This window comes from Numida meleagris, chromosome 19, assembly GCF_002078875.1.
Source record: "Numida meleagris isolate 19003 breed g44 Domestic line chromosome 19, NumMel1.0, whole genome shotgun sequence".
In the NCBI taxonomy this organism is placed as follows: domain Eukaryota; kingdom Metazoa; phylum Chordata; class Aves; order Galliformes; family Numididae; genus Numida; species Numida meleagris.
The window spans coordinates 8,036,140-8,062,576 of record NC_034427.1 but is presented as its reverse complement, the minus strand read 5'-3'; the positions used below and the strand labels follow the sequence as shown (position 1 = coordinate 8,062,576).

General features: G+C 45.8%; 1 protein-coding gene across 1 annotated transcript in view; it reads right to left on the bottom strand.

The window, feature by feature from the left end:
- The window catches only part of NTSR1 (neurotensin receptor 1), a 50,698-nt gene that overhangs the window by 16,124 nt on the left and 8,137 nt on the right, over positions 1-26,437 (bottom strand). Inside the window, exon 2 of the mRNA XM_021416876.1 lies at positions 1,399-1,600. Coding sequence (XP_021272551.1) covers positions 1,399-1,600 — 202 coding nt within the window. The remainder of the gene's footprint in view (positions 1-1,398; positions 1,601-26,437) is intronic.

The following is a 26,437-nucleotide window of genomic DNA, read 5'->3' as shown; positions in this document are numbered from 1 at the left end:
GGCCCCCAGGAAAGCATATAAATGAGACTCACCTTCCCCCAGAGCTGCACATTTGACTCTGGGAGATGCAGGGACCTCTCCCAGAAGAACCAGCAGTCAATGGGGCTTCATATTTAGCCCTGTTTGATATAATTTTCAGAATAGTGTGTTCATATAGCACTCTATATGTTGGTTCAGGGGAAAGATGATGCGTCATCTGCTGCTGTAATAAGCAGAGCACCAGGGAAGATTTGCCTGACCCTGGCTGTGTGCAGCACAGGAACGAGGAATGCTCTCTCCACAGACGATACAGTGGTTGCCCATCACTGCCTCACTGCCTTGCTTCAGGCTTGGATTAAGTGAAAAATGTTTGGCCATCTCATCAACAGAAATAGTGACATTTTAACACTGCTTCGTAATTGAAATTGGAAGTCAGAGTTTTGAAGAGGAAAAACAGTCTGATTTGATTGTCTTTTTTTTTTTTTTTAAATCTCAGCTACTTGATTTTTTCTTCTGTGAAAAAAAGGGAAAATTGGAATCTGAATCAAAGCTGTGACTGTCTGCAAGAAACTAATTTCTGTGTGCCATTGGGGGAAAACCAGTTTTCCACGCTGCTATGGTGAAGCAGAGATCACCAGAGCAGCCCCTACTTTTGCCTGCAGAGAAGGAGTAGGAGACCAGTGCCTTGCTTCTAGCAGCAGGGAGGGATCTGCACGCCTACGTGGCCGTGAGCAGTGTGCCCAGAAGTGACCTGTGCAAGGTGCCCACTCGGGATGATCTCTTCAAACCCAACCCCACCAAATACCTTTGGTTTTAAAACCACATCAGTTCCCTCATCACACACAGAGCCCAAAGCCAGCACCAGCTGGAAGAGAGCTGTTTGAGTTGGAGGTGGCCAGGGTCAGAAAACGGAGCAGAAGAGCTTCATATTAGCAAGTTCTTTCTGTCTCAGAGAATATATCTTTTTTCCTTAAATTTGGGATTTTCATTTCTCAAATTCTCCTCCACTGAGAACAATGAATTAAATAATGCTTGAATCTCTCTCTAGCTTCCTTTCTCTATAATGAATTTGTTTTTATCCTTTAAGGGAAGATTAAGAAAAGTGTCTCTGGGAGAAAAAGAAAATAAATGATAAAATTCCCTAGGAAACTCTTGTTGTCTCAGCAAGAAAAAGAAGAAGGAAAGCGACGAAGAGAAGAAACAAATTCATCTTCCAAAATGTGGGGCTTTGAGTTGAGAACTGGACAACAACGGCAAATTTCAAAGCATTTCTCAGGGGTAATCTGGATTTTAAAAAAGTGTTACTTATCATTTCAGATGTTTTGAATGAAAACATTCACCAATTTCAACCTAGCCCTTCAAATCCTATTTACGTAGACACTTCCAGCCTGTTCCATGTCAAAACATGTCACTACTCACGCAGGACCCTGACGCCGTGCTTCAGGGCTTGCACGCGGCCGGGCTCCATGGACATGCTGAGCATCGTCTGCTGCCCACCGATGGTGCAGACCTGGTTTTCCTGGGCAGCCTGCTTGAACATGATCATGAGCTGGTTGGCGATGATGGTGTTGAGCACAGAAATGACGACCATGGGGAACACGAAGGAGATGAACGTGTTGACCTGTAGAGGAGAAATGCGGCATGGTCAAGGCAGGGGAATGGTCGGCGAGGCAGTCCATTTCTCACAGCAAGAGTAGCAGCCTGCAGTGGAAACATTTTCCCTTCTCTTGCTCTTTGCCTTTGGTTTTGAAGGCTTACTGCACAGAGAGAAAGCTCAGACACCACTGACATGCATTCATTTAGTGGTGTCAACACTCAAAAAAGGCAAATTCACTCACACCCAATTACGATGTCTTTCCCTTTTCAGGACAGCTCATTGCCAGAAGTGTCACGGCCAAAAGATATCGTTATCTTTTTATCCTGCCAGTGGCAGGATGCTTCGTAGCTTTCATTGTGCAGAGCATGACTTCTAAATAATGGCATGTTATTATATTTTTTCTTTATTATGAGCTCTACTCGGGATATTTCAGCTCTGGCCTTCCCTTGTAGATTTAATGACAGCTTTTTGTTAGCCGGTAATCAAATTGTCCAATAAACCTAGTGGCTTAAAGGATTAAAATCGATCGGAATAAACAAGTGGAAGTTATAATGGTTTTAGTACAAATTATTTGATTACTACAGTTTTGATAAAATTAAATGGAGGATCAAATTAAGCAGTGATTGAGTCCAGTGGAAGTCACTGTTCGTGTCAACTGAAAGCACGAAGCCTTCGTGAGGGCCTCCCTCTCTGCCTTGAAACTCGCTGGAGCTGAGTTTAGCAACGCAGCCTGGGAAGATTAGCTGGGTGTTCCTGGGGCTCATCCTCCCTGCTGGGTGGCTCGGGAGGAGGCTCGGCACATCACTGACATCAGTGGGTGAAAAAGCAAAAGTCCCTTAAAGCCTTGAGCTTTTAAAATTTCAGAATATTAACAGGAATTGAACCGCGCGCTGCAAATCACTGTGGAAGCAATTTCATTAAAAGCAATAGGACAGCCACAACAGCAAAAGGATAAAACACAAAAAGCAATAGGGACCCTGTCCTACTGTCAGTGCCTATCAGACAGTGTCTACTAAGGCACTGTGTCTTGCAAGTCAGTGCCTTAAAATGCAGAAGTGACCCCACACCCTGAGCCAAACACACGTTCCTCTGCAGACCAAAGGCCAGGAAACCTCATCTACCAATGAGTGCTTCATCTGCCTGGATGGAGACATCCCTTCTCCAACGCAGCAAGATCACCGTGCTGTCCAGGTTTCTGTTCTATCCCCAACATCTAGCTCAGATATATGTTCTTCTTGCTCTGGAAGGATTCAGAAATACAGAGATAAATGGAAAAATGAAGAAAGAATCCCCAGACCCCCATAATGCAACACGGGATGCATAAAACAAAGAATTAAGAAGAACATAAGCGTATGGGTAGCAGGTGCACTGACAATCAGAAGCACTTACGTTTCTATGCTGATAAATTTAAGCAAGATGCAACTCCTCTTTTGGTGAAGACAGGCAGTACTGTTGTTGCCAAAGTTTTCTTTTCAGATCAAGTCTCTGTAACAGCTTTGTCCTCCAGAGCTTGATGCATTTAGCAAAAGTACCAGCTGGGTTTCATCTCCAGCAGTCCACATTGTGACAGCATTGTCTCTCGGTTTATGCTTGTAATAATAATAGAGCTACACCATGGACAATTTCCGGAGGAAATTCCTGGATATACTCCCCCACTGCAAGCTGTTAATGGTCTCTGTTGTTAAATATGTAGAAGTTTTCTAAGCTCCCCTTGTCTTCTAAAAGATAGCACATCTCACAGCCTTCTGCATATAAAGAAGAGTTATCTTTCGGAGTTGCTTCAAGGTGTTAAGAAGGATCATTAAGTGGCAGGCAGCACGTTCTCAGCTGGCACAAAATAACACATTTTCACAGTGAGAGCAATCTGTGCTTGTAAAGAACCTGCTTTATTTAACCTTCACAATGCAGCTGCACTGAGCTAGCACACACAGAGGTGAAAAGCCTTCCTCAGGCTTACCCAGCCCGATGGAAACAAGTCCTGCAGTCCCACACGGCTATTTGTGCTGCTTTAGCTGCTGAATGTCCTCTGCCACTGAGCAGCGTTTGCAAACGAGCAAAAGGAAGCGCTTCACTCTGCCACCTAAGATTCAGAGTTTATTGAATTTCACTCAATAGCTTTGCCCAAGCTAAAAATTAGTCTTGCCTAATAGAATTACACAGAAACCAAAAAGCCTATTCTGAGCTTTCTTTAAAGTTTTGATTCATTCCCTAACAGTACTGTGAAGTTTTTAAAGAGCTTGAGAAACTGTCAAGAATAGCATTGACTTTTATGAATTGCTACGGTAGAAGTGCAAAAAATTGCATACATTCTATGAAAGGCTCCATTTAAAGATTTCTATCTGGTCCTGATTTGCACCAGAACCCTGCAATAGTTAACAAAACTCAAAGAGATGGAAAGTTCTAATCTGTGGAAAAAATTATTTTCAAACACAAACACTTGAAGACAATAAAAGCCAGAGAAGCAGATCTGCCCCCAGCAGAGCCCCTGTGCTCAGTGCTCTCCTTGGGCATGGCAGCACTGCTGGTTTTCCTCCATCAGCGCTTTGAAGCCAGCAGAAGTTACCCTTCTGCATCAGGAGGAGCCAATCTGGGATCCCAGGACCATATACGGAACAGTCTTCAGGAGAAGAAGGACTTGTATGGGTGTTTAACAAGATTTTCATTCGTGCTGACACTCTTCATATCAGTGGAACTACAGCTCAGGGAACACATACAGCTGTTCATTCCTTTGGCTTCTTGCATACCTTTACAGACCAGGCTACCCCTGGGAAGGACGATTTAGATGGTATCCAGCTTCATTTTTGATCTAAAAATCTTAGGCTGTATGCTGGCTTACCGTGGAAATGACAGCTTGTATAATACCACATCCAAAGTGCTGTATTCAGAGTTGGTGGAACGCAAAAGCAGAGTGCTCTGGCCTCATCTCAGCTGCCACCAAGAGTGCAGGCTGTTTCTCCTCCCCATTAAAACTCATATATATATTTTTTTTTTAAAAAAGAAAATCCAATACTACAATGTTTGCCACTGGCAGAGTTGAATGAGACAGAGAGCCACTTCCATGTTGCTGCCTCCCCTGAGACCAGTGAGGGCCTAAAAGCCACTCAAGCACCAGGCTGGCAGCACTTCTGGGATGGGATCATTCCTCGGGACCGAGTCATCATACAAAGCCTTCATCTCATACAGAGCCATGGACCTTCCTCCCAGCAGCACTGAGCAGCACTGCTCGGGATCAGCTGGATGTGTTTCTCCAGGGCGCCCGGAGCACGAAGCATTACAACCAGGCAGCATTTTGCAGGACTCTGAAGACAGAACAGTTCTGAGGATGCGGCTCCATGGGCTCATGAGAAGACAAACAGAAATTTATGGAAATTAAATCACACATCCGGAGGAGAAAAATGCAGTTATCGGTCCAGTTATCCAGCCAGCTCAACTAAAATCGGACTTCGTGTTGTTAACTGAGCAGGACACTGGGGAATTCAGCAGGGTGTGAGTTTTCTTGTCCCTTCCAACCAAGAGGTGGGAGAGACACAGGGGAAGGGATCAGCAACATCAAGTGAAAGAGAAGAAGAACGCAGTGCTGGGGTTTGTGGCTCTTTCTAAATCTGTTGTATGGAACAGGGCTCCCCTGGCTCTGCGGAGCTTCACGCTGACATGGTTTGCTTCTGCCGAGCCGTCCCTCGCATCGCGGCTGCCATGGTTTCCCCGGGTTACCGCAGGAAGCAGGCATGGCTCGCTGCGCTGATGGGGAAGGTGGGCACAGAATTTGGCCTCGCAGGTTCCCAGAGGGCTGAAAGGAGGGATGTGAATCAGACGTTTTGTGAGCGTTGTGCTGCAAGGGTGACTGCTGGAAGAACACGGACCCCAAGGCCCCTTTGGAAGGAGTTTTTGCCTCCTACTTATCAAGCCAAAGAAACCCAAAAGGAAGGCTCTGTTCCAGCTGCAGCAGATCACCTCTGCTGCCAGCAAAATCCAATTGTCCGAGCCCTGCAATACCAGCTATTGGCTGCTTCTGTGGTCCAGCACTGCTTTGATGCTGTTAACAAGTATTAGAAGATGTTTGACGAGGTCTTGGACCACTCAAGTGATTACATGTTAAAAATCATGGTAGTGAATAAAACACCTCCACTGCAAATATTTTGACAAAAGAAAGCCAGGAACCAGAACGGTTCATCATATTTCCATTGAAAGAGTTTTTATCTGAAAAAGCACCTTCAAAGAGACTAAAAGACAGATGTTTTTTGAACTTGCCTTTCATTTTTTTGCACAGGTGGGCTTTTTCTCTAAAAAAAACACAAAGCAAACAAAGCTTGAAATGCAGGCAGCAGTGAGGGGTCCCAAGGAACAGAGCCAGGGCCTGCACCAGCACAAACCAGACCCCAGCGCAGAGCAGATGAAGGGGCAGCTGAGATTTAGGGCAGCTTTTGCCGTTGGAGATGACAACTGTTTCATGGCAGAGAGCTGAGATGCTCCCTTGCTGCCTGGATTTCTCAATGCAGAGACCTTCACCTGCCCCAGAGACCCCTGGAACCCTGCGGACACACCAGGAAAATGGCTGTGAGATCCCAGAGGAGCTGGCAAGCATTTCAGATTTGCCTTGCTGGTTTCCTGGCAGTGACAATGGAGAGGCTGAGGATGCGGGGTGTCATGCTTTGGAGCACATCAATTAAACATCGCTGGGATTTAACAATCTACTACATTCTGGTTCACCTCATTTCTAATGGAAATGAAGAGTAAATTCTCCTCCTCCTGGCTGTGGAGGCTGTATTGTTAGCATATGTCAATCAGAAAAGCACATCCTTCAACATTCCGCTGCCAAACAATCCTATGTGACTACATGCACTTGAAAAATTACTAGTTTTCTCACTTGGTGGCTGGAATTAGCATTTTTTAACCACTCAGTGGATAACTTCAGCCACTAATAAGCACACTGCCCCATTTATGGGTGCAGAAACCTGTGGAATACAAAGCAGGACCAGGAGGTGTGCATGATGCTGGCACACCAAAAGAAGCATTTGGCTTTGGCAATCGTGTTGTGTTTGATGTTCACAGCACATACCTGATCAAATAATCCCATATTTTTCTCCCCTCATAAGTAAGTTCCTTTCTTGTTAAACCCTGTCTTTGCACAGCTCTCCAAACATCCACACCAAGTGTTCAGCAGTTAGCAGCTCCGTGCCATTCCTTAGATACAATGGGGCAGGAGAGACTGTGCCTGTGAGTGGTGACAGAGAGCAACAACTGTTTTCACAGCCACTACCTGCGACAAGAAGGAATGTGAAAGCTGGAAAACAGCCTAGAAAGGGAGTTCAGCTCTTCCGAAAAATTTGGAGGCATTTTAGTAATTTCAGCGTGGCTTGGTTCAGAGCCTACTATTTAGCATTAGATTTTAGTACCAAGTATGTCCAGTCTCTCTTCTCTTGGATCACTGATTCAACAAATATCTAAATTAAATCTGCGGACTAAAGGCGAAGCCTAAAAGAGTATGAAATTGAGAGAACAAAAGAAGGATCCGGAGCTGCTGGAGCAGGTACCTAACACTCAGGAATGTTCAGTGCAGCACGGGGCTGCCAGTCCTTATCCCACGTAGAGCATCCTGGCACGGAAACACAAATGACAGGTAAATGGAGCAGGGCTAGGTGCTGAATGCTGTGTAGGTTTGGAGCTCTAACAGGGCACTAAAGCAGGAGCTTGATCTTTGCACATTTCTCTTTTAACTCACGCAGGCTTGCCTGTCACGTTTTATTTCTGGTGCCGCAATGTGAAACAGCCCTGACAGCGTGATGCAGCGTGACACCATCGTCACCTGCCGGGACCTCATCAGCCATGTGAAATGAGCCCCCCCCGATGCCTCGTGACCAGAATGAACATGTAAAAATCTGATGTCGACCTGGGTGGTGGGACATTTTATCCCATCATCACCATAGCAGACGGCCAAAGACAAGACGCTAGATTCCTGCTGCTATTTTCTCCCTAAAACATTCTGAGAAATGGCCACAGAAACCTCTGGTTAATATCACACCTTAAGCTCTGTACTTCTATTCAGCTATAGGGGGGTATGGACTCCACATCTCCTACCCAAGGTGACTGTGTGATTGTGTGATTTGCTCTAATCTCATCTCAAACTGCTCGACTGTTCACTTTTGGGGACCGTAGGTGTGGAAGCCTTCAAATGTGCCCTTCGGGGGAAGAGACAACAGAGAAAAACCTCAAATACAGATGCGTCCTGCTCAATCCACTTCTCATTAAATAACTCAGTGGGTTTTGCTGAGCTCGGCTGGCATCAGCTGCAGGAGCTCAAATTGGCCAAACCTCTCTTTTTTAGAGCTCTGCAGGAGTCTCTTTCTTCTTGTCTGCTTTCTTCTTGTTTTGGATAGGGTCTGGAAATAGGAGGCTGCAGGTACTGGTGCTTAGGTGAAGAAAAAGTGCACGCAAGCCTGAATACAGACTGTCAGATGGATCTGATTGATCTGATTGATGCTCCCAAGTGACCAGACCGGGTCTTGTCCCCATGATGCTACTGCTCTGCACTCATTCATGTCAATGAGACTGAATTAATCGTGTGGCAAGCACATATGAACTTCAGTTACTGATACATCCACTCACTGGCCTTATTCTATCCACAAAAGTAAAACCACTCCAGGGCAGCTCAGAGGGTGATACAAAAGACCTGTGCGTGAGCTGTGTCTGCTTGCTCCTAGTAAGAAATTTTAGCTTTTGTATGGGTAGATATTTGGATCAGAATAAAATGCACATTACCACATGGCTAACAGTGATAGCATGCACTGTTTTCAGTCTATGCTGTATCTCAATACACCTAAAATCTGTTATCATTAGCATTTTGTGCTTGCTCCAGAGCAGTGGTAAGGTAACATGCCTTCTCTCTTTGGATCCAGGGACACCACAAGATAATGACTGGTCAGTGTGGAACAGAACATTAAAAATAATCAGCGTGTAAGATTTTCAAGCCTGTGTGGGATCCTGCACTGATGAACTATAACGGGAATGCAGAGCAGCTAATGATCTTGAGAAGTGAACTTAATCACACACTCTGCAGGAGTTAATCAGATACAGAACAGATGGAAATAAATTGCACACTGACAAAAAATCCATCATATCTCTATGGCAAAAACATTGCTTTCCCATTCATAAATCTCCCTCCATGGAGAAATCACTTGTTCATAAAGAACAACATCTGATGCAGAACAACTTAAATGTGTCTCTTGCTTATGATGAGGTGGCAAAGATGTCACAGCACTGAGTAATGGTGGCATTCCTGAGCTTGACTGGATACCTGATAAGATCATTTAACCTCATTTCTATGCATAGCTATAATCCTGTGACCTAAGGTATTTTCAGACTTATCATAAGTAATAGCTGAAAAGTATGATTCACACATAAGTGTTTGATATAAGGCTTATTATTCCTAATTGTACACGAGGGTAATATCCAAGTATGAAAGCCCCTGGGGACCTCAGAGCTCCTCATTACCTTGCTAGATGTCAGAAAACCTTCACTATAAATATTCATAAGAGCAAATTTCCTCCTCTCCTAATCTTTAGGACACCACTCTCAAATCTGAATGGCTCTTGTGGTTCTGGCTCCCAAAGGTAGCGAAAAGCTGTGAAATTCAGGAAATCCTAGAAATAATGTGCCAAGCGTGATGCAGGGTGCCTTGCTGTACTGTTCACCTCTCCATAAAACTGAAGGACAGAAGAACATTTCTTTAGGACAACGAAAAAATAAAACAATTACCAAAAAAAAAAAAACCAAAAAAACCCAAAAAAAACCCTCAACCAACGAAAACGACCTTCCTAGGGTGACACTTGATGAAGATGGTGAGGATAGGTTTGGGGCCTCATTCAATCTAGAGACTTACTGCCACTGACTTGAGGGGTGTGTGCAAGGTAAAATGTCGAGGTTTTGGCCCAGGATGGCTGCTCCTCCCTGTTCCTGCTGAGGAGGAAAGAAGTGAAATGGCAGCACTGCCAGTCCTCCGTCATGCCATCATTAACCTGAAAGATTCAAATCTTGTGCCCTTCCTCCTTCAGGCCTTCTTATTTTCCTGCCATTGCGTGCACTGAGCTACAAGGTAAATTAATTAAATTTACTCAGTTTGCTTGCAACAATAATAAAGTCAATTTGTCTGCTGTCAGAATGCTTACTGGCCTCAGCTTTGCTTCTTGGATCTAGTTACCCATTACACTATTTAGGGCAATATTTTTGGTTGAACAAAAGCTCAGTGGATAATGTTCACGATTTTCCCTTTGAATGTGCAGGTCGCTGTTTCTCCTTCCCTCTCACCCCCCTCACCAGCTTTATCCTACTGAAGGGGAAGTAATACTTCAGCTTCAAATGACAGGTTGCAAATATGCTTTAAATAATTTACCAGTGCATTTGGATTTTGGTTCTCGCTATCTGCTGGTATTTGGGTTCCTACTTGCTTTCACCAAAGGGATATTGCCCTATAGCACCTATCACAAGATAGCTCTTTTCCTCCAGCCCTGCTGCTTGTCAGCCCTCTAAATATTTCAATAAATGTTCGTGTAGTGCCTCATGCTTCTGACATCTGAGTCACAGTAATCCAGATTTTGGCGTTATTTTCTGTCCATCTTCTTGCATAACTTTTCTACAGAGCAGTGCACACCAGTGGTGCTCACGTGGTGGATGTTCATCCACAGGAAGTGGCTTCCCAGCATGGTGCTCCCTGTTGGGGATGTCTAATGAAGACCTTGTCAAAACCAAGAAAATCGTCCCCTTTCCCATGCTGTTAGCCATGAGTGCAAGCACTCAGTATATCCAGTGCTCCTGCTCCTGTGGTGTAGGTTTTGCAGCTGGGACAGGAGCAGGAACAGCTGCTGCAGACTTAATGAGGGTGCAGGCTACGCCTATGTCTTGCTGGTGCATCGCCATGTAAGTAAATCACAGCAGCTGTTTTTGCAAGCCTTGCTTCCCTAATGTCTGCTTGCTATTCTGTACTTCTTCAGTTCACGCTTGGGATAGTCATTGTAATGAATGAGACTATTATGCTTGGATACTGTCTCACACAGAGCATGTCAAAAAATAATCAAACCATGGCGACAGTCAATTATTCCCCAACTTTTCTTGTTCTGTCATTTGGTAATATTGAGTCATTCCAGGCCTGATAATCAAAATGGATGGCTTTAGCCTCTGTGTATAGTGAATCAATTAAAGGGACCGGGCCAGCTTGGGAATTTCTAGCCAGAGTTTTGGAAGTAAGCAAAAGGCACGAGCATGGCAGCATGTGTAAGAGGCAAAGATTTCTAGCTGTAAAATCAGTGAGGAGTTCGATCAAGTGGTGGTTTCTTTCTCTCTTCCCGCACTCTCGTGGCAATGTAAGGCAGATGGATTATGCTAGGGAAACATGTGGGACTGTTCTGCTCCCACAGTGGCCCAGCACATGGTGTGGGTGCTGAACAGCAGGGTCTCGCTCTGTGCAGGAGGGGTGGGGGCACCTCTGCTGCTGGAGGCAAGGTGGGGAAGTGGGGATGCAGCCCACAGCAAATGGATGCAGCCCAAGGTGAAACAAGGCAGGCGACAGGCAGGCACGAGCTCAGAGTGAGAGTGCAGGGCAATTAATAAATCAGCTCCAGCCTGGAGATGATCCTGAACATTTGAGGCAGAGGCTTTGCTATAAACCACGCCAACCACTGTGCCCTTCTGCCTGATGCATGAGGCACACAGGCCGCAGAGGGATTCGAAGGAGAGTTAATTTAGAATCAAATGGAAAGAACAAACCATTCTCCTCCTGAAACACATGGGACCTGATCCTGCTTTTACAATCTCCGCCAGGTGAGATGGAGGTAGAAGGGGGTAAGAGATATTATAGATGTCTGAGAGACAAGTGAGGTCACGGCAAAGAATGCTTTGTCTGTTGATTTATGTTTCGTGAACAAAATTTCTGAAGCTGTTTGTAATATTTCATATGTGCTGAAAAGTCACATTTAATATAGCTGGGAAAATAACAGCTTGTCTTCTTAAAATAATTAGTAGTTGACAAATGGGTTGAATTTTAAATCCACGAGGAGCTTTGGTTAGCACTAATAAATGTTGATTAAGGTAGCAATTAAAATCTAACAATCTCTCTGGGGGTCTGAACTTTAAAAGTTTGGAACATTCCTCAGTTTACTAAGAAAATGTGGCAGTTCCTCCCCACATTGCAATATTAAGCTGTGGCAGCAAAGACAATTTCTTTTTTCCAGCTTACACAAATTAATTGCAGTCGGAAGCAGTGCCAACTGACAGGGGCACAAACCAACGCCTGATCCACACAAAACCAGACCTTGGTAGGGTGATGACATTTGGCAGTGTGGGTTTTTAGCATTATTGTAATGGCAGGACTTTGCTATGAGGCCTTTCCAGAAGGCTGGGTCTCTGCTCTGAAGAAATTAAATCTTTTCTGGAATACGGATGGGAAAAGGTGATTGGGAAAGGCTGTGATTTGAATCATTACATCCCGCAAAGCACTGGGCTCTCTCTTGAGTAAGTCAGTGCTGTTAACACCCACTCAAAGTCCCTATTTCCATGGCAGTCCTTCCCAGGAGGCAGTACTCCTCCCTCTTCTCATCAGGCTTTGAAGTGGGATGGAGAGATCTCCACCTCTCCTTTAAGATGTGCTGCTGCCTCAGAAATGTGGCTGACCTCTCCAAACTAAGCAAGGTCAAGAAGCACTGAGTGTGCGCAGCTCTCCCGCATCTCCCTGCTGCTCCGAGAGACACAGCCATGCAGCTCTTAATCAGGGTGATTGGATGAGCTACCAGGAAAATGTGTCGACCAGGTAGTATCTTGAGGAAGACTGAAATTATCTCCCTCTGCTGTGCTTGAACTGCACGACCAAGGCAAATCAAGGAGCACATTTTTTTGGTAGGCTTAATTCCCTGATTTGTGATCACAGGACTATTCAAGAAGCTCTCGGGGCTTTTATGATCTTGCTAGACCTGAGAAAGTTTCAGTTGTTTCTCTGCAGTTTCTATTTCTGAAGGAGGAAAGCGCATTTGTATTTCGTGGAACACCACTTTCGTGCTGGCCAAATACTTTTTTTTCCCCACTCTTATTATTGGGAAAAGCCTAAATAGAATACACAACAGGATTTGTCTTCCTTTGCCACACACTGTGTCCTCCATTAATTACATTTCCTCCCCCAGATCACAAGCTGAATGCCAACGGGACAAGAATAGGAATATAGCGTCAATTGGGAGCGACTTTGTCCTCCCATGTTCCCAGTGTGAACAGGAGTGCATTGGCACATCTGCCTTTGTCAGGCAGCCTGAATGACCAGCTATGTCACTTTGTTGTTATATTATAGCCAATTTTTGGTAGGTCTGTTCCTGCTAGTTTGGGAGCAGCTGAGATAAGGTGTCCTTCCTCCAGAGTACACACAGTGGCCACTGTTGAACAAACAGACCAGCATGGAATTTGTGTGCATTGCAGTCACAGCGCTCAAATCCAGGGGCTGTTCCTGGGGAAGCAAGGGACCAGGACCTTGTCTCCTTCATTCAGTGGGGCTGGTGGCCCTGGCTCATTCCTCCTGCCCTAGCAGAGGAGACCATGTCTGAATGGGGAAAAGCAGCCTCAATCCTGGACAGCTTCTCATTCTTTAATGACCTGCATAATTTGCAGGTATTTTCTCAGCCCAGCTTGTGCGATCTGAACACAGATGTCATTTTTTTCTACAGCACTGTGTGTTCCTCAGCACATTTGCAGGGTCCATCCACTGCTAAATACAATTTACAGCAAGAGAGAGCTGAGGATGTGAAGTGCTGGAGGAGAAAGGAAAAGAAATCTGTCCAGAAAGAGAAAAATCCCATTCACTCTCTATCAATGTGTGTATCACCTTCTTTTTTTTTCTTTGCTTGTGTGAGGATAACACACAAACAGCTCAGATAAAGGCAGAAAGGGACAAAAATGAAAGAAAGATAAACAGAGATGCTCAGAGCTGTTTTTCTCAAGGGAACTTTGAGAACTGGGAACAACTGTGCATTCACATTTGAGTGAGCAGGTTCCATGCCTGGAGGTTTGAGCCAGGTCACTCCCTGTGTAAGACAGACACAAGGGCTGACCTGGCCGGGAACTGCAGCCACAGCCAGGCACAAGAGATCACTGGGCACTGCAAATGGAGGGATTTTCTGGAAAAGAGCAGCTGCAAGAGGTTCCCAGGTGGACTTGGTCATCTTGGATGACTCCACCCCAAGCCAATCCCTCCAGGAGCATTAAATCCAGCTGAGAGGGATGCTTGTGCTGCAGTGAGGGCATGGGGCTACTGTAGCATTGTCACTTTAGGTTTTGAAAAGTGGGAAACTATGAACTTCCCAAAGAAAGGTGGGGTGACTATTCATGCACAGGCTTACAGGCTACTTGAAAGGGGCCTATTTGAAATTTTTACAGTAATACTGTGTGCTCTGCTGCTCTTACTGTAGAATTACATGCCTCGTGCTGAGGAGGGAGGGGCACATTTTGCCATTTTGTGGGAGAGATTAAGCAAATGGAGGAGCTGTAGGAAACCTGACATCTCCACGGATCTCAGGGGATCTGCCACCTCAGAAACAGTGGAGATAAATAAGCATAGGGAATGAAAGCACATGATGGCTTGAGGGGATCAAGGGAAGGTGGGAGCAAAGAGGGCAACTGCAAACCTAACGTGGCTGGAGAGGAGAGCAGATGCAGGAGCCTTCCATTTCTGGTACCAGTGTCTCTGTTGGCAAATTAAAATCCCCGGTACTAAGCAGGTCAGGCCCTGGTGTGCTCCAGCTGGCTTCAGAGCTGCAGGTCCCAAGCCTCAGTGGGGATCTGCAAGGCCGCCAGAACTCCCAAATCCACACAGCTCTTCAGGAAATGATCCCAGAACAACGTGTACCAAGAAGGCCATGGCGCTCTGCTGCAAACCATAGCAAAGCCAACTCCCAATTGCGCATCCATTTCTCAGAATTGATTTTTTTTTTTTTAAATATTATTTAAAGTGCAGAATGAACATGTGGAACTAAATGCTACAGGATAAGACTGCAAATGAGACTAATAGGGCAAATGTCAGATTCGTTTCTGGTGCAGCTGCTGAGGAGTCATTACTGAATACAGACTTTACGTAACCTCTGCTTTGAGGCTTAATCCAGCCACCAGATGAGCGGTGGGAGGCAGATATTCTGCCAGTGGGTTGGTTTCTTTGCTGTTCTTAATTTCTTTGAACCTTATCCCAAAGCAGCTGGCTGTAGCCAGCTTTGGAGATTGGCTGCAAGTCTGATGGATGAGGCCAGCGTGAGTTGCTGGGTCATTTAACTCCTTGGGGTCTGTATGGGGCTCGGCTGCCTGCAAAGATATAAACTGCTCTTCCTTACATTCAGATTCTGATTGCAGGTTCAGAAAAACCTCCATTTCCATGTGGCAGCTCAGCCTCCTGAATAGCAATCTGCAGCCTGCTAACGGCTGGGGTGTTTTTCAGATTTGCCTTTCTCAAAACCAAAAGGGTCTGTGGAGAGATGGAAAAATATGCTGACCTAGAAGCTGGAGCAGAAACCAGCTCCTGACACTCCGACTTCTTCAGTGCAGGAATCAGGAGTGGAATCCCTGCAGATGCCCAGCAGCTCCTGGTCCTGCTCAGGGAGTGTGGCTGCGGAGGATGACAGCAGCCACTTTCTCTGCTTGCAGGGACACTACCATGGACACTGCTTGTGCTGGTCTTTCCTATGCACTGACTAAAATAATTTCCTTTTTCAATATAAATAATTAGTTGCAAAAATCACTGTATTTATCCCTAAGGTAAGTTTCTCAGATACAAGGAGACTCAGTCTCAAATAGAAACCTTTCTTCCTCAAACAGCTATGGAGGCAGAGCCTTTGCAGGAGAGGAGCTGATTTAGCTAGATGGAATAATTACGGTGTCATGAATGCAACCAGGATTTCCCTGTTAATTACCTAACAGTTTAATTAAAGGGTGATTTTTTTATTAAAATTAATTCTCATCTTTGTGAAGTACATGTCTCATAAAGGGGATAGCACAGAAGTGTTTATCGCTGCTGCCCTAAGATGCTAATTTCCTTATGTTATGACTTGTAATCAAGATAAATTTTCTCTGACTTATCCACCAAAGGTAAGACTTTACACTGGTTTTGACATTTAAATTACCTTAAATTTGCAAGTCCAACATTCTCATAAATATTCATGGCCAACAATTGAGTATTTAGTCCTTAATTTTTTTCTAATTTTTAATTCACTCCTTAGAAACTGGTTTCAGAACAAGCATGAAGAAATGGAGCACCTGGCTCTGCTGCCATCAAGCAGGTTGACACACCGCGTTTCTGTCTGACGCTGCTATGTAACAGCCCACATGACAAAGGTTTGATGGTGAAAACACCCTTTGATTCTTTTCCTTACGTTTATTTGCAAAAAGCTACTTATACTCAGAAGTTTTTGGACAGCACTTCCATAATCCTAGCGTGTGCCATGTCCATCACTGCAGGAGGTGATGAAAGGTGGGTGCCAGCTGCACTATGGACCACCTCCACTTCACCCCCACCCCAAGGTCTCTGTGAGCCTCTCCTGCTGCCAAGGGCCCACAGTGTAAGCACCCCTCCCTTCCTGAGTCAGCACTTTGCACCACAGGGGCCATGCTGACTCGCGCTTGCTGACCTGTTAACGGGCAAGTTACATTCACGCTGCTCTCCTGATGTGGAACTGAGGTGTCTGCTCTACATGAAATAGAAGAACAACCTGCTAGCCCAGATTTGTGTTTGCTTGCTTGTTGTTCAGTTCGCTGTTCTCACAAAAGGTGTTTTCTCTGCATCCAAAATCCTGCCTTAAAATAGATTACAGAAGATTACTTCTAATATTATTTTCCCCTTCCAGCTGGAAGGAAATTGTGTCTTCAAGTTTTGAAGATGGGAGAAGGGGCATAAAAGATCTGAGATTTCAATTTCAAAAATACAGAGAAATGTAATTATCTGGTAGGACTGCATTCCCTGTGGTCAGCACCTGGGACCAAATTCAATGTCAGGGGAATAATTGAGTCTTCCCGGGTTCACCCTCTGTGAAGGACCCTCCAGTTGGTCATGGGAAGGATGAGCACAGAACATGTGAGGATGAATCTCCAGAGCTCTGAGCTGTTTTGAGAGGCTCCACCTGAGCCACAGTGGATAAAGAAGATGCCAGAAATTCTACACTCTGTTTTCTCAAACAATTCATTGCAGTATAGGAAGAGATGCTTCTGTGTCAAGCCGGTAGGAAAAAAAAAATGACAACAGCCTCAAACTTCTTGATTTCTGATTCAGTAAAAACCGAGAGTCTTTTAAGTGACAAGTTCTCATAAATAATTCCATCTAATGGAAGGCAGTTTGGTAATTGCGATACTTTAATTTATCTCTTTAAGTGCAGAGAATTCTCATTAGCTCTCAGAATTCGGGTACTGCGATGAATTTTCATGGAGGGAATAGAATAGCATATATAGTGCTGAACTGGTGGAAATAAGTTGAATTTATTCAGCATTTTATGGACAAAACCATTATGCTGTTCATTAATTAAAACTGTCCATTCCCTTTTGGGTCCAAGAAAGATTTTACTATTCCTGTTTTTCAAGTTAATAAACTGAGGCAGAAAACAATGAGATCTGACCTAAACCTCCTCTTCACAAGCGTTCTCACAATGAATTTCTCTGTTTTGTAGCAAAGTTTATTTTAAAATAAAGCCTTAAATTGACCTGAGAAGTCTGACTTTCCGTTCTTCACTCTAGCTCCTATGTAATATTGCTTTGACAAAAGGCAATAAAAATATGCACAGGGGAGCTAAAATGCCAGAGTAGCAGACTGAATACATGGATATTATAAATGAATAAAGCAATATATAGGCTTCAGGAAAAGAAACACACCACTTCACCAAGACAGGGAGAAATTGGCCTGCCTGCAATGCCTGTTGTTTAAATGAATTCTTGGAAACTTGGAAGAGTGACTCTCCTACTTGTCTTATGTTACGTGCTCTGAAACCAAGTTGTGGGAATTTAACATCTGCATCCTTGATTATTCCACTGGCACTGAAGGTGCTGATGGAGGAGCAGGGATGTTGGAGCAGAGTGTGCAAGGAGGAAGGCGGATGTTTGTTGCACACCAAAGTCTGATCTCATGCAGTAATGAGCTGTAGCATAACAGCCAAGCAAGGTTCAGCCAAGGGCATCGTGAGCAAAGGAACAAGAGTGAAAGCACACTGCCCTTCTGGTACTCTTTTGCTGTCTACATGGCTTCAAAAAAAGGTGTAACCAAGGATGTGAATGTTGCATCCTTCACGTTTGATGCACTTAAATGGAGCTGGCAAAGATAAAGCTCTGCAGGTAAAACTTGTGGCGATGGGAAACACTCTTATGAGTCATCCCTTCTGTTTGGCTTGTATGGAATTTCCAGCTCAGGGAAGCATTACTTGATTTTGAGATAGAAATTAAACGTTTGCAAGGCTCAACTCCCTGCTGGGAGATGTTTGCAATCAACATGTGAGCGATCGCCAGCAAGGAGGACAATCGCCAAAGCAGAGCCAGACTTCAGCCAGCCCAGGGAATTTGCCCAGCATTACTTTATCACAGCTGCAAGTGTTTTTCTTTGGAGATTTCTCAGGCACGCTGCTGCCTCCTTGCTTGCACAGACAAAACATTGCAGCTGGGCACCTGCTCAGCTCCCCACCATGGCATGCTTCTCCTGCCTTCTATCGCTGTCTTCCTTGATTATCTGCATCTTACAGTGTTGGCTGTTGGTTACCTTAATTTCACTCTAATCAGCTCTACTTAATGGTATTTCTTTAATTTGTTGTTTATTTGTCGAATAGCCACCTTCCTTCAGCAGCACTCAGCCTATTTTTGAAAACACCTCTTCTCCTGTACTTACAGCTCTCATTCATCTGAACTTCTACTTCCTGCGCTGCTTAATTTGGAAAAGCATAGCCCCAGTGACAGCGTTATGCCACCCAACTGGTGCCTCAAAGCATTTCACAGGTGAGGACCTGTCTGGAGCTGGTTGTAAAGCGTGCCAAGTTGTGCCCTGCTGCACAGCTGCTGGTGAGGCAGGGATTGCACCGATGGAAAAGGGGATTTCTGGTGTTTAATGGTACAGAGTCCTGGCACAACCTTGGAACAAGAAGAAAAAGCCCAAAACAAATGTAAAATGGGAGAGGTACCACCATTTGGTTGCTATTTGGTTTATTATCTTTAGAGCCTATTAGAAAGCTGATTAAATACTCTTCCTCCAGCATCTCCCTGGTATATACCTGGCACAAACAAGGGAACACATCTGATCTTTAGCAAGCTAAAACACGAGCATGCTAGAGGAGAGATACTTGAAACAAAATGCGTCAGGAGAGAATGCCAAGAAGACAGCATCTAACTTTTAGGGGACAATCTACGCCTTTGTTTACATATCTATTATGCATTAATGGAAATGCTTAAAAGAAGTGGAACCTGGCACAGTGTCAGATGAAGCCAGACCAGAAATGCTTCGACTCAGCACAGTGAGACCGTGAAAGCTGTACGAAAAATATAACCAGGAAGATCTGTTTGTATAATTTGAAAGCTTCGTGCATTGGAGGGTATATATTGTCTTAAGGCAATGAATGGACCAAGAAAATGGGGGAAATGTTGAACTGGGCCAGTGTTTTTTAAACATAAACTTTTTTTTTGGAAAAGCTAACAGATTTCTTTTCAACATATTAAATAAAAAAGCCACGCTGACCTTCTGTCTGCTTTCAGAATTGTCCTGAGCTAAAAAAAAAAAAGAAGATGGTTATAAGCTGAAAGGGAAACAAAGGGTTTCACCTCACTCAAGCTCAATGCTGTAAATAAAGGTTCACAGAGTGCTGCAGGTCAACCCAAAACTAATTGCTTTGTTTATCTCATCCCTAATAAATTCCTCACCTCTTTTTTTCTCATTTTGGCCCAAACACATTTTTTTTTTCCTTTGAAAGTGAACTATTTCACTACGAAACCACAAACCCCATTGTTCTGCCGAGTGGAGAAGGAACATCTCCAGTGGAAAAGAGAGGACGGAGGAGAAGTCATGACTGTGGCCACCGGGAGCAGACGCATCTCAGCAGCCTCTGACTGCAGCTTGCCTGTGACAAGCTCTAAGGAATGAGCAAGAGCAATGCTGAGGATTGGGCTCTGCCGCCGCAGCCCCAAGACACCAGAGCAGCATCTGGGGAGCACCGGGATGGAGCTGTTCTACCCTTGCTGCACCCCAGGGCGATTTCTGTATTCTGCAGCAACGCTCTGCTGGGTCATCTCATTGGAATTAGGCAGAGACATTTCCAGAAGCACATCTTTGCAAATGACAGCTGACTCCTTGGTAATGACAGCTTCGGAGACAATTATGACAGACAATTGTTTAATAAGAACTGGCATTTTTCATGAAAATAATTACATCGACGAAGCACGAGGACATTTCAGCTTGGGATCCCCGTTGTTTCGCTCAAGCCCTTCTTGCTGGTCGTCAGCCCCATCTGCATTACCCTGAGTAACTCATTCTGGACTGTTCATACTCGGGGCAGGCGTCGTTTGATGCACCGCCAATATCTAATCCATGAGATCGATCTGGCATCCCCAGAAACACAAATCCCCAAATCTCCACTTCAGGCAGAAAATTCGCATCAGAGTTCAGAATGACACTGGACATTGCAGGTGGGCACTGCAAACCTTCACGGCCTTCTACATTTGCTTCCCCGCAGCTCTTCATGTCTTCTTTCTATGCAGTGTGCCACTGAGAGGCATCCACCTGCTCTTCTGCTGCAGGGAGCATTAAATATCTTCATTCTCCAGGTATGAGATTAGTCGTTCTCAATGTGGGCATTTTCCAGCTAACAGATTAAGCCTCTCCTACTGGGCACAAAGCATCGGGATGTTGTCTTTCGAGATTTAATGAACAGTTTGATGTTTGCTGTGCACTCAGGCTCCTCTCCTCCTGCCAGGAAGTGCAGCTAAGGGGGATGGAAGGGAAGGGGAGATGCTGCCCTCCCACCAGCCCTCCTTCTGAGATGGAAGGTGGAGCAACATCCACACCAGGAGGAAATCAGTGAAAGCCAGCACTGCGTGAACACCCAAAGGCTTGTGTAGCCACTGGGAACTGTCGCAGCCACTGGTTTATCCAGCAGGCTTCACGCTTTGAAAAATAATTTCCTCTCCCTCCTTTTGGCCAGCGCAGTGATTTGCTGCCCGATGGTTTAGACAGTGAAAAGAGTGGAATTTTTTGGAAAGAGTGAAAAATATAATAAACTGGGAACATGTCCACTTCCCTCAAATCCTGCTTAGCCTGATTTAAGGTTTTATTATGAAGGCAAAAATGTTGACAGTAAAATTATTGTTCTGTGCTGGGAGTGGTAAAGCAGATTTTTAGGCACAGAGAGAAGACTGCTCTCATAAATAAGTCAATGTGTTACTCCTGCTAGACTTGAAGTGGAATGACAGCTCTTCCACATGCTGATGCTCTATTTCTCTGAGACCTGCACTAAACTGAAGCGTGCTAAAAATATCCTGCAACAATCCCTTGCAAAGCACATGCTTCAGGGCAGGGGAAACACCTGGAGCAGGGCAGATGTGGGACGGTCAGCTTGCAGCTCCCTGCCCCCAAAACCCAGCCGTGCTCCCCATTGCACCACTACTCCCATTTCATGTGCTCAACTCGCCATCAATTTCCAAAGCAGAGCACTGTTTGGAGATGAAAGTTTCCTCATTCCTCAAAATGCCCAGGGCATGTCACCATCCCTCTGGGAGACCCAATGGAGGAAGCCAACCAGGCACCACCGACACCCAGGCTTTTTCTCCCCTTTATCTTTGGTTTAATGCCAGAGATGCATAAGGAAAGACAAAGCATGAGCCTGACATGGTGATTCATACTTACCTTCACCCATGCAGAGAACAAGTTACCAATCAGACGCTCTCTGTCCCTATCTCCTTATTTAAAATGCAAATTGACATAGAATCACAGATTCGTGAAGGTTGGTAAGGACCTCTACGATCCCCAGGTCCAACCCCAGCCCACCACACCGTGCACACTGTCCCTCAGTGCCACATCTCCACAGCTGCTGAACACCTCCAGGGACGGTGACACCACCACTCCCTGGGCAGCCTGTGCCATTGCCTCACCACTAATGCTTTAAGTAAATGAAAACAGAAAAGCTAGAGGACGATACTGTTGTGGCAGTCTGAGGTTCCTGAGACACATGTAATTGCTTGGGTGGATGAGGCCCTAAAGGGAGAGCTGAGCAGCAGTTTCCAGGGTACTTTATGCACCGCTCTGTGTCTCTTCTCACTTACAGTGATATAACCCAGGAACAACTCCTTTGGGAAATGACTTTCCTAGCAGCGCAGCAAGGAGAGCCCTCTGGGCAGGGACCCACGCTCCTGCCTTCCTGCTGCATCACCTGCCTTGTATTAAAATGGAAAGAAAGGAAAAAAAAATAAAAAAAAAAGCCCTACAGTTCCAAACTGCTTTAATTAAAACAATAAAAATAAAAAAAAAAAAAGATCATGATGTCAGTTAGCCCTGATGCTAACTTGCACCTGACATCCCCGCGAGGCGCCGGGCGGTGTGTGCGCGCTGCAGGGCCCGGCTCCTTGCAGCCGCTTTCCCCAGGGCCACCCCAGCTGCACGCACAGGTTCTGGGGAGGCACGGCCTGGATCTCACGGTGCACAGAGGCCCTGGAGACGTGGAACTCTGCCAGCACAGAATGTGTCGCTGCGAAGGGCTTGGCTTCCAAGTACAACGCTGTTCCCTCAATCACGGCAAAAAGCACAAACGTTCTGCTCTGAAAAAGGAAATTCACTGACTCCTTCTTGAGCCAAAATGAGGGGAAAAGGCTGTGTAATTCGTTTATTTGAATAATAAGCATTTCAACGTAATCTAAACAGCACTAAAACCAGGGAAATCTCTGTTTATTTTATCAGTCCGTCTTTGCCATAGGATTGATGCTGGTGCTCCAGGCAGACTTGTCTCCTTCAACTCCAAGCAATTTAAACACAAGACTTTGGCCAGCAGCTGGGAGAGGCTGGGGGCTGGGGGGCTGCCTGAACAGCACCGGCTCTGCTGGATGCTGTAAGCGGGAGAAACTGGAAGTGTCTGGTGGTTATGCCTTGGAGCAAACTGTTGTTTTACGGGTGACCAATGCACATTTCATCACTGAGTCCCCCCCTTTTCCATCTCTAAGTCTCTGCTGGAGCCAGATTTGTGACAAGCTACAGCTAGAACTGTTAATGAGGAAGCCATGCGTATTTTCAGCTGAATTTCTTCTCCCCCTGGCTAACTACTCTGCTTTCTTCAGCAGTCTTTACAACCCCTTTTTTTTTTGTGACAGGACACAAAAGCCTGTTTGCTACGGGACCACTTCTTTCCAACAAAACCTTACAAGAATACTGAGTAAGGTATGAGAACTCCATCGAAACAACCCCTGTCCTGGGCTGCAGTCATTTTCCAAGGCTTGATGTTTGCTGCCAGCAACTTCCAGGAGGCTCTCTCCCTGCAAAGGGGTTTTCTCCCCATCAGCAGCCCATCTCCCTGGGGTGCAGCTCCTTGATTCGTGCCAACAAGTGAAGTGGTGCAACACGGTGCCGGTACGACTGGCTCCATTTGGGGTCAATGGAAGCAATGGGCTCATGCAGACACCCAGCTTTGCCTGGCCACAACACCAGCCCCATGCTGTTGATAAGCGGAGGATAACCAGGCAGAACGACCCATTCTCCACCTGAGTGCTTTCCTGCTGACCTGAAATGCCCCAGCTCCATTCGGCAGAAGGGCAGCACAGCTTCTTAAGGGGATGCTGCATCTGGAGAGCAAGGACCAGCAAGTAGAGTCATGGCTCTGTGTGATGCAGCCAAATGTGCTTGCAAAGCCTTACATCCTGACATCAGGGTGAGTTTCCCTGGAGCTTTCTGCAACTGTTGACCAAAGGCTGGACATGGAATCAAGGAATCATAGAATTGGTCGAGGCAGAAGGGAGCTTTAAACGTTATCTAGTCCAAGCCCCCTGCAATGAAAAGGGACACATACAGCATCCCTGCACCCCATGGTGCTCACGGCAGAGCCTCAAACAGCTCCTGAGTGACACTCAGGGAGGGAGAGATTTTAGGAGGGAAATAGAGAGGCACAGCTTGCCGCAGACACCAACATACGCCCTCACTGTAAGGCACGGAGCTGAGGATCAGCCTCCCAGAGAGCAAAGGCAATGCACTGCTGAAAAGGAGCTAGTGCCTGGCAAATCTGCAGCTGGGCTTCAATGCTTTATCAACAGTACCCACGGGGCACAAGGCGAAATCATCTCTCCACATCGATCCACGTGTCCTTAAAGCAAGCTGCCCCCCGCCGCCGTGAGGACTGCTTGGGGTTAGCCCCCTGCATGGCAAAACAGGGCTGTCCTGGCCAGGCACTGCCACCTGCCCCACAGCGAGGGCTGCTGCTGTCCCACCCCATAGCACTGGGAAGAGGACAAGCCCTGGCTGCAGGCTGTGGTCTCTGTGCCGTGCTACAGCCAACAGCTGCCCTCAGAGCCAGCTTTGTTCTGCAGGCAGAAAGGGCTCTTCTATCACTGCCCAGCAGGGCATATAAAGCTGTCACTTCTTGCCATGTTTCTGCCCTTGTCTCTACTTTTTTTTTTTTTTCAGACAGTCAGTGTTTTCCTTATTGCTTTAATTTTTTTTTTAATTGAAACAGAGTAAATTACCTTTTTTTTTTCATGTAAGCATTTGATGAGTTTAACAAAAGTTTTCATTATTACATGGAGGAGAAACCAGCAACTTTCACATCAGGAAACAGAGATGTTGCTCCGACTGTCCTCTGTGCCAGAGCAGGAGGCAGACTTTCACAGCACGGGGGGCAGCCCCCAAGAGCCCCCAGAGCAATTTTTGCCTGGGTAACACTTAAAGGATGGAATTTAACACAGCAATATAGGATATGAGAAAACCTCTAGAGTGTGCCTGGTAATTTTCCCTTTCCTAACCAGAACTGTTTCGAAGTAATGAAGGCAGACGGCAGCTTCTTCTCTGCTGTAACATCACTGAGTGTGAGCGACCTTTCCTGAGAAGACTCAACCGATAAAAGGGGCGGAAGGAAGAAGGGAAGGGAAGCACTGATGAAAGTGGAAGACCTCCTGCATGGTCTCCTTGTGACACAGCCATCCCCTGGGGAAAACATCTTTCCAACCAGAGGAGCTCAGAGCACACAGGCAGTGATGAGGGGAGACCTTCTTTGCTGACAGAGACGCCGAGACCAGAGCCAGCATCCTGCAAGAGCCCCTTTGCATTATTCAGCACCGTGGAGCCCGCAGCAGCTTCTCTGCAGAGCTGGAGCACCAGCCTGATCCACAGCAGAAAGCAAAGAAAGGATCCCTGTCCTGGCAGCTCTCAGGGGTTTGGCCACCATCTCCTCTGTGACACGTGCACATGCACAGGAGAATGGGACAAGAATTTGGGAGAAGAAGTAATCTGATTATGAAGGGTGGGAAGGAGACAGAAGGACTCAGACAGAAGAGCAGACAAAAAACCTATTAATAAAGTTCCTAAGGAGGTGCTGAGCCTACAGCGTTACACCTGACAAATTCATCACATGCATACATAAAGGAATAAAACAGCTCCAGATAATTGCAGGGCACGAGAACATGTTCAGTGTCGTCTGAAGCTTGGCGAAATTAATTTTCCTGACAGCTTGTTTAAAATGGAAACAGGCTGTGCAATTAAAATAAGGAAAACCCACGCAGATGGCATGCTGCGTGGTCGGTGGGGTTCACCTTTACCTTTCTGGGGGCAGCTGGGGAGGTGAGAATGCGGGGCTGTCCCCTGGCTGAAGGCTGCAGAACGTGACACTCCTTCACTGCAAGTTTGTGCAATGCCCATCTGCTTTCCTCGTGCTGTACCTTGCAGGTCCCAGCCCTCTTTTTCTCCTCCTTTTCTGGATGTCAGCATTTCCCAGAGGTCGTTATGCCCTGGGCCCTTTCCTCTGTCACCGAGTGCAGGATGTCAGGCACTGATTTTCAAGAATGGCAGCTTTAAGTTCAGCTTCCCTCATTTAACCATCATTAGCACTTGTCTGTGAAGCACCAGGCACAAATCAGCACTGTATTAATCGGAGCAACAGAAAAGCCAGGCTGTTAATCTTCACCATGTGCCTCTCAGAGGGGATTTCACTTGAATGTTGTTTGCATTAAATATGATACCAACTGCTGGATATGCAGTTATAAATAAATTAAAGGCCACAGTTAAGTCAAATACTGTCCCACTGCTGAGTGCAGACTCCAGTGTGAGCTCTGTTTACAACAACGAGCACAGATTCGGTGCTGGAGGAAACGGGAGCAGCAAGTTCTGCCCTCAGTGCTCTGGGAAACTCATTCTGGGGACAATTAACCTCTCCTGCAGAAGTCTGTACCCTTCCAAGGGGTCTTCCAGTTCTTCAGGCAGCACCATGGGTTGGTGACTGCAGTCAGGTATCTCGGCATTGGTATGAACCCTTCCTCCCACAGTGCTTTATCACACACTTGGAGGTGGAGGATGAGGAAGCGTGACAGTGTCCTAAGGCCGTAACTGACAGTGATGAAAAGAACGAAGTGTGGGCTGCGGGGAGGGACATTTCTGTGAGTTTCTCTTGTGAATGAAACGAGTAAATTAAACGTATAAATTGTCCTCTTGAGGATAAAATGTAAGAAGGAATCAATAGAATGATGCAGGCAATGAGCTAAACTTTCCCAGTGGCTGTGTGCGTTGCATTTTAATGAGACGATTTAGAAAAAATCACAGAAGAGGGGCGAAAAGCAAATTAATATTAAATTGGTATTGAACATGCTCAGATACTTGTGGGCTTAGAAAACCCACTCTCTGGGAGAGCAGGGTGCTGCAGTCCTACCACCGAC